The sequence below is a fragment of the Triticum aestivum genome, chromosome 7D, assembly GCF_018294505.1.
Source record: "Triticum aestivum cultivar Chinese Spring chromosome 7D, IWGSC CS RefSeq v2.1, whole genome shotgun sequence".
Lineage (NCBI taxonomy): Eukaryota > Viridiplantae > Streptophyta > Magnoliopsida > Poales > Poaceae > Triticum > Triticum aestivum.
Genome location: NC_057814.1, coordinates 609,415,213 through 609,423,925, shown reverse-complemented (window position 1 = coordinate 609,423,925; position 8,713 = coordinate 609,415,213). Strand labels below are relative to the sequence as shown.

The window sequence follows — 8,713 nt, the reverse complement described above, 5'->3', positions numbered from 1 at the left end:
TTGATGATGTCTCCCCGGCAACGGCATCAGAAATTCCTTTTGATGTCGCTTCAACTACGTCGGTATTTCCCCAAAGAGGAAGGGATGATGCAGCACAACTACGGTAGGTATTTTCCTCAGTGACGAGACCAAGGTTATCGAACCAGTAGGAGAACCAAGCAACACTATGTAAACGGTACCTGCACACAAAGAACAAATACTTGCAACCCGACATGTTAAAGGGGTTGTCAATCCCTTTCGGGTAACGGTGCCAGAAATTGTCAAGTTGACGGGATAAAAATTGTGATAGATTGATAGATGCAAATAACGGCAAATAAAATTCAGCGAGGTATTTTTGGGTTTTTGATAATATATATCTGAAAATAAAAGTGTCAAATAAATAAAAAGGCATATAGCAATATAGATCTAAAAATATATGATGAGAAAATAGACCCGGGGCCGTAGATTTCACTAGTGGCTTCTCTCGAGAAAATAGCATACGGTGGGTAAACAAATTACTGTTGGGCAATTGATAGAACTTCAAATAATCATGACGATATCCAGGCAATGATCATTATATAGGCATCACGTCCAAGATTAGTAGACCGACTCCTGCCTGCATCTACTACTATTACTCCACACATCGACCGCTATCCAGCATGCATCTAGTGTATTAAGTTCATGGAGAAACGCAGTAATACAATAAGAACGATGACATGATGTAGACAAGATCTATTCATGTAAGAATATACCCCATCTTGTTATCCTTAGTAGCAACGATACATACGTTTCATGTCCCCTTTTGTCCTTGGGATTGAGCACCGTAAGATCGAACTCATCACAAAGCACCTCTTGCCATGACAAGAAAAATCAATCTAGTCGGCCTAACTAAACCAAAGATTCGAAGAAGAAATACGAGGCTATAAGTAATCATGCATATAAGAGATCAAAAGAAGACTCAAATAACTTCCATGGATAAAATAGATCCGATCATAAACTCAAAGTTCATCGGATCCCAACAAACACACCGCAAAAAGAGTTACATCAAATAGATCTCCAAGAAACCATTGTATTGAGAATCAAAAAAGAGAGAAGAAGTCATCTAGCTACTAACTACGGACCTGTAGGTCTACAATGAACTACTCACGCATCATCGGAGAGGCACCAATGAGAATGATGAACCCCTCCGTGATGGTGTCTAGATTGGATCTGGTGGTTCTGGAACTTGCGGCGGCTGGAGTTGTGTTTCGTCGACTCCCCTAGGGTTTTTGGATTTTCGGGGTATTTATAGAGCAAAGAGGCGGTGCGGGAGTCGGCCGAGGTGGGCACAACCCACCTGGGCGCTCCTGGGCCCCCAGGCGCGCCCTGGTGGGTTGTGCTCCTCTCGGAGTCCCCCTCTGGTACTTCTTTGGCCCAACAAGAGTCTTCTGGTCCAGAAAAAATCTCAAAAAAGTTTCGCTGCATTTGGACTTCGTTTGGTATTGATTTTCTGCGAAGTAAAAACAAGCAAAAAACAGCAACTGGCACTGGGCACTATGTCAATAGGTTAACCCTAAAAAATGATATAAAGTTGTTATAAAATGATTGTAAAACATCCAAAAATGATAATATAACAGCATGGAACGAGGAAAAATTATAAATAAGTTGGAGACGTATCAGGCCGCGGCCCAAGTTGCTCCCTTCAAGCACCGGAAGCGATTGGTGGCGCACACCATGCTGTATAGGAGGTCTCCACCTTTGGTCGTCTATAGTGAAGGCGCTAAGCACAGACGCCAGGATCTATTTCCCAGCCGTTTCAGCAAAATCCCGTTCAATCCCAGAATATTTGCTAGCGTTGAAGCAAAAGTTATCACCGGGCGCTAGCGAACTTTTCTGTTCTCTTTTCATTCTGGGTAGCGCCTATAATTTACGGCTAGCCTTGGAGATTCAGAAAAAAAATCTTTTATTTTCCTAAGCTCCCATATAAGCGTTGAAGCCTTGTAGATGCCCTTAAGCACCAACTTGTTGGTAAAACGATCATGGGTGGGCACATGAGCCACCACCCATTAGGCTCGCCCGTTCGCCCCAGCCGCTTGCGCGCTATTTTTTTCGGTCCGCTATGTCGAAAAAATGGTCGGTTTTTTCTATTAATTTTGAAAAGTTCTGTCTAATAAAAAATGTTTGTGAATTAAAAAGATCGTACGCGAGTTTGAAAAAATGTTCGTGCCAGAGGAGCTGTTGCACGAGAGGGCATCACTAGATGGGAGAGCAGAGGGCAAGGAGATCCGCCTCTCCATATAATTTGTTTAGCCCGACAAAAAACCATTCTTTCAAACAGAGTTTTCATGGGTTGTCCGAAAACCCCCCTCTCAAACGGGCTTAAAATTTTCTTATCTATCCCTGCAAAAAAGAAGAAGAAAATTTCTTATCTATCCAAATTCTTTTGAACTTTATTTCAATCAAAGGAGCCCTGGAGTGGGCCGAGCAATTCCCCCCAATTACCCATTCTCGCGCAGCCGAACCCTCGCTTTCCCCACCATCACCGCCGCCGGCCGCCGTTCCCGTCGCCCTGCGGCGCCTCCCGAGCCTCGTCGCAGCCGTTCTCCGTCCCCGCTGACCCCGTCGACACCACCGCCCGCCGCACTTGTTCAGAGTTCAAGCTACCAGCAATGGCGGCACCCCAGAGCCCACGGATCTGGGCGACCTCGTCCTCGACCTGCACCCTGGAGAGGGCGGGGGGCGCGCACTTGTTCAGGATCGACGGCTACAGCCTGTCCAAGGGCCTCGGCAAGGGCAACTTCCTCCCGTCGGCCACCTTCGCCGTCGGCGGCCACGACTGGCGCCTCCTCTTCTACCCCGACGGCGACACGGAGGCCAGAAACGGCTCCATCTCGGTCCACCTCGAGCTCATGGACGAGGGCGTGGAGGTGAGGGCGCTGTACGATCTGACGCTATTCAAGCAAGCCGAACCGAAGTCGGGGTGCTTCGTGTGGACAAAACCAACGGAGCCGGTGGTGTTCAGCCGCTCCCCTGGTAAAACCTCGCACCGTGGCCATTCCAATTTCGCGGGGAGGAGCATGCTCGAAGCTTGGTCGTACTTGTACTTCCCCCGCGACGTCCTTATCGTTAAGTGCAAGCTCCTTGTTATCAAGCTGAAGGAAGCACAGATGCCAAAAACCAGAATGAACTTCGAGACCATCCAAGTGCCGCCTTCAGACTTGTCGCATAATCTTGGAAGTTTGCTAGAGGCGGGGGAGGAATCGGATGTGTCTTTCAAGGTCAAAGATGAGGTTTTCACTGCCCATAAGATTGTCCTCGCGATGCGGTCGCCGGTCTTCAAGGCGGAGCTCTATGGGCCGATGAGGGACAAGTGCGGGCAGAGCATAGCCATTGAAGACATGGAGCCCGCTGTTTTCAAAGCGCTGCTTCACTTTATCTACACAGATGAGTTGCCGCCCATGGATGACCTGATGATGACAGAGAAGAAATGGTCAAGCATTTGCTCGTGGCTTCGGATAGGTATGCCATGGAAAGGATGGAGTTGATGTGCGAGAGAAAACTTTGCAAGTTTCTTGATGCCAAGACTGTGGCGGCCACATTAGCACTTGCGGACCAGTATCGTTGCAGCAAGCTCAAAGATGCTTGCATTGGATTTATCAACTCTTTGGACAAAATGGATGAAGTGATGACTAGTACAGGGTATCAACACCTGAAAAGAGCATGTCCTACTATCTGTATTGATATATGGGAGAAAGCCGCCAAGGCTCGCAAAATATAGTATGATTGCCACAGGTTAGCTTTGGTGTAGTTACTAAAGTATCCTTTATGTTGCAGTGGAACGTGCCAAAACGTCTTCCTGGGGTCGAAGGAATGTTGGGACAACTTAGTTTGAACTGAATTTGCTATATGCACTGAAGTTCCTGGAGATTGTCAAGGGATTGATTGATCAGAAAAATCATTGCTGTTTCGCTTTTGCTTTGATTTCTTCAGGTCGTTTCGTTCTCTCCGTAATCTATGTAACCTGGGCAGTCCAGTTCTTTTCCTTCCTTTTGTTGTTGTTTTCCGTGTCTCTGCCGTGTGCAGTGGGGTCGTGTAATCTGTTCAGCTTCAGTGTAGCTACTTCAGTTGAGGCTGTAGCAATCTGAGATTAGTTTTTTTTATTTCTTAAGTTATCGGGGATCTATTGGCTGAGGGTAAGTTTAAAAAATTGTATGCGGCCATGATATATATTATTAACCTATGCCAGATCACTACAAATTCCCTTTTATGCTTTCTCATAGCAATGAGCAGCTATCATGACCATATCAAATGTGAATTGTGGTGAAACATTAGGAAACAGCGTTACTATAGAAAATTATTCAGCAAAATCATTAATCAGTGCCGATTTTTATACTGCGGAAGTCCTAACTATATGTGAGTATGCGACTGGAAGTAAGTCTTGTCAGAAGACTAATATCTTGTTCGCATCAATGTTTCGATGTAAAATGGCTGGCTTGCGTCTTGCTACCAGATTCTTTTTGTTTGTTTATTTGGAGGCAGGCAGAACTTCGGAAAAGAGAACTTTTGGAACCAAAACCTGTGCAGATTACAAAACCAGTTTAACCAGGCAGCGCCCACTGTTCTCTTACGTTTGCTTACTGTGTCATGTTTTATGTTGTTCAATTCCACATTTTGGTTACCCTCTTGTGAAAGCAGAGCATTTCACTTGATAAGCTGTTGAATAGCTACCACTTCAGTTTATTGCTCTAAATACAAATAGAAAGCTTAACGATTCTTGTTATCGGAGTGATATGCTGACACATTTTGTCTGTAAGTAGGCCTTGAACCGGCATGCTATGGTAGCGGGAGGCTTGCTTTTTCAAGAGAGATTTACTTGGTACAGTATTTATTCCTACTTTCCATTGTTTAATGGTAGCAATTGTTGTTTAATCTATGCTATCTGGGATCCAATTTAGTTCTTGCAAAGACCTCTCAACATTTGTGTACGGTTACCTGAATTTATTCTTGATTAGAATTTTCACATATGCAGAGATTTGTAACCTTGAGATTTAGTTACCACATGAAAATCACATTGTCAGAATGTCTCCGTAGTGGGACATGGTTTTCTGCTCCAACATCGTCGCTATGGCAGGGCATGGAGACATATCTTAGATGCGGAAGAGGATCCTCTGACTTACAGGAGGGAAGTCAGGGTGCTACAATACCCTTCTTGAGTAAAACAGAGGAGGCAAGTGTACACAAATTACTGTTGTATCGTTGTATTAGAGCACTGTTTATGGAACCTCAGGGAAGGGAAGTCCGGCTACTGTAGCTCCCCTGACTGATCAGTTCTATATATGCCTAGTTATGATACCATCAGTCTCAAGTGGTTGACTGTCAGGCTACTGTATGCCGTGGGAGAGATCGGTCGTTGCCAGATGAACTGCAGTACAATTCTCACGGAAAGGCTGAAGAGGTCTTGGTCAGACTTAGATGAGAGGTTAGTCAGTGGCCAGATGAACTACCGAATAGTTCTGTCTCGAGCTTTCATACAAAATGCGCTAGTGTCAAATGTCTTGAGCTTTCATACAAAATGCGCTAGTGTCAAATGTCTTGAACTTTCATATAAAATGCGCTAGTGTAAAAAATGATCTTATATTATGAGACGTAGGGAGTAGTAGACTTCAACAACCAGTGTCTGTGTGCAAGAGAGGGCAACCAATGTGTGTTTTTTCTTCTAGATCGATAATCGCCGACAAAGGTGAGACGACACGACACCCTTCTGACGAGCAATCTTGGGTATTAGATGTCTATAGTAGACTTCAACCAGTGTCTGTGTGCAAGAGAGGGGAGAGACTAGTGTATAATCTGGGCTTACACTGAAAGAATAGAAAAAAGATTCAATTTGTACCGACCATATTCAATCCAACAGCTAAGGTTGCTTTTTTCTATTTTTTCATTGTAAGCCCAGATTCTACACTAGTCTGCCCCAGATCAGTTGCCTCCCATGGACGACCTCAATGATGACGACAAAGAAGAAATGGTCAAGCATTTGCTCGTGGTTGCAGACAGGTATGGCATGGAGAGGATGAAGTTGATGTGCCAGAGCAAACTTTGCAAGTTTCTTGAGGCCAAGAATTTGGTAACCACGTTAGCTCTTGCCAGCCAGCATCATTGTAGCAAGGTCAAAGATGCTTGCATTGGATTTATCTACTCTTTAGATAGAGTGGATGATGTGATGACTAGTACAGGGTATCAGCACCTGAAAAGAGCATGTCCTAGTATCTTTGCTAAGCCCCGCAAAATACAGTAGTATAAGAATGTTAATGTACTTAAAAAATAGATGTTTTAAACAATGTTAAACATGTATATTTAGAATGTTTCCTTGAACACATGTATATAAAGAATTTTAAACATGTACAAATAAATATATCGGATGTATAAGAAAATGTAAGATGTGTCTGAAAAAAATTGGACATCAAAACATATATTTGAAAAAAATATTAATCATATGTATGAAAATGTTAACTCTGTATTAAAAAATATTTTTTATGTAAAAAATGTACATTGTGTATGAAAAACAATAGACATCATAATATTTATTTGAAAAAAAATATCTTCATCATGTATTGGAAATGTCTAGCGTGTATTAAAAAATGTCTCTTGACATGTATGAAAAATGTATAATGTGTAACAAAAATGTAGAAATGTGTTGAAAAAAGAAATGAAAAAAGGGAAAAACAAAGAAAACCATAGAAAGACATGAAAAGAAACCGAAGAGAAAAAGGAAACAAGAAAACCAGAAATAAACAAGCAAAAAATAAAAAGAAACATAGAAATCAGAAAAGGGAGAAAATCCGAGAAAGGAACAAAGAAAACCATAAAAAACAAAGAGAAAGAGGAAGATTGTAAAAAATCTATGAAATTCGAGAAAGAAACGAAGGAAACCGGTGAAAAAATAACAAAAACTTAAGTTATAACGAATAAAAAAGAAAAGCCGGTGAAAAAACCCAAAGAAGAAAAACATAAGAAACTGAAAAAAAACCCGGAGAAAACCTTCAGCGTGCGAACCTTTTGCGAACGAGTCCAGGGTTAACGAGCTTGTCCGCGGTGCAATGCGCTTGAGGCGAGAGAAGCGTCCATTAGCCCAGGACCCTGCCTTGTTTGTCCCCTGATCTCACGGTGATTGATCACAGTTCGAGTAGTCACTAGCCCGCTCGCTCGTCTGCTCCCGCGAGCGGCCGGGCGAAAACCCCAGCCCGCCGCCACAGCCCCCCTCCACCCTCGCCCCCTCCCTCGCCGCCGCCAGGGGACGGCGCCGGGCAAAGCCCGCACGTACGTTGGCGGCGGCGGGGCCCTTCCCCTCCCTGCGAGGCGCCAGGACGGCGCGGGACGGCCGGCTTCACGGCGGGGCGCGGCCCGACGGCGGATCTTCTCGGGTCGGAGGCGCTCTACGGTTGGTTGCATGGGGAGGCTTCGTCGGGCGATGGGCGGCTGTTCCGCGGCCTGCGGCGTCGAGCGGCGCGTCCATGCGAGCGGATCTGGTGCGGTGCCCGGGAGATGGCGAGGTGGAGGAAGAGGGCGCCGAGAGGGGTCGCGGTAAAGGAGGAGGAGGGCGCGGGGATGAGGGCCGGTACGGATCTGGCCGGCGTAGGGCTGGGCAGCGGTCCGGCGGTGGCAGTGGCGCGGATCTGGCGCGCTGCCGCCACGAGGGCTCGAGTTCCGTCCCGTGCTGCTCCTGGCCTGGCGCGGAGGTGGGCACTGCACCAGGCGGCGAGTGGAGGGCGTCGAGGGCACTGATGGGCCGTGCTGGATCTGGGAGGGCTGCGCTTGCTGGAGCAAGGAGGCTCCAGCCGTGGTAGATGTGGGATGCGGGGCCCGATCTGGCCTCTGCATGCTCGCCGTGGGGAGGTGGACCATGCCTTCACGGCTTCAACAACAAGGTGCTGCTGCGGCGGCGGTGTGAGACGACATGGACGAGCTCCGTAGGGCTTGAGCGGAGGTGTGCGACGATACGGACGAAAGTCCTGCACAACAAGAGCCGGTGCCGATGGCGCCTGAAGGTGTCATTTTCCTCCTTGGAGGCGCCACCGAGGTGTGTCGGCATCTTCCTCGGGCTTGGTTGGTAGTGTCTCGGGCGAAAGCCTAGGTCCGGTTGGATCGGCGTGATGACGGCGTCTCCGACGTCGTTCCTCTGTTGGGAGCATCACGTTTTTGAGACACTGCTTGGAGGTTCTATGTGGCGCTCCTCCGGTGCTCGCCGCTGTTTTTGGTGAAGCTCCAGGCGCAATGTACGCCATCGCTGATAAGTCCAAGACGAAGCTTTGTCTGGGACCGACCGAGTTCCGCCATCTGCCTGCACTCTGCTTCAAGGGTGGATGGTGCGTTGACAAAGAAAGTCTTAGTTGGAGCTGCTGCTGTCTTCGGAGGATACCGGCGTTGGTCAAGTGACGCGGCGGTGACGCTTAGCCTAGGACAGGCCTTTTTTGCTTTGTAGTCGTGTTGGCTGGGATGGTAGCTCGGCAGTTAATAGGGCTGTCGTTTTCTTTTTCTTTGATCTTCGGATTTTCATCATGTTGTTCTTCCGCTGCTTCCTGCTAAATCAAATCAAGCCAGCATTTTGCTGGATCTTTCAAAAAAAAAAAACACTTCGAGTAGTCCACGGAGACCATCGTGATCAACCTTAACATCTCCCATCCGCGGATTTCTCAAAAAAAAAATCTCCTATCCGCGGCGCTTAGTTTCCTTGTCCATCCAGCACAGATCGAGACCAGCA

General features: G+C 46.6%; 1 protein-coding gene across 1 annotated transcript; it reads left to right on the top strand.

Moving 5' to 3' along the window:
• The first annotated feature begins 2,422 nt into the window (after positions 1-2,422).
• LOC123169742 (BTB/POZ and MATH domain-containing protein 1) lies at positions 2,423-4,215 on the top strand. Its single transcript, XM_044587606.1, has one exon. The coding sequence runs from the start codon at positions 2,628-2,630 to the stop codon at positions 3,501-3,503; it is 876 nt and encodes a 291-aa protein (XP_044443541.1). The 5' UTR covers positions 2,423-2,627; the 3' UTR covers positions 3,504-4,215.
• The last annotated feature ends 4,498 nt before the right edge of the window (positions 4,216-8,713 follow it).

What these genes read in the sequence shown, in the direction of transcription:
- LOC123169742 (XM_044587606.1), top strand. Translation starts at nt 2,628, where the DNA reads ATGGCGGCACCCCAGAGCCCACGGATCTGGGCGACCTCGTCCTCGACC.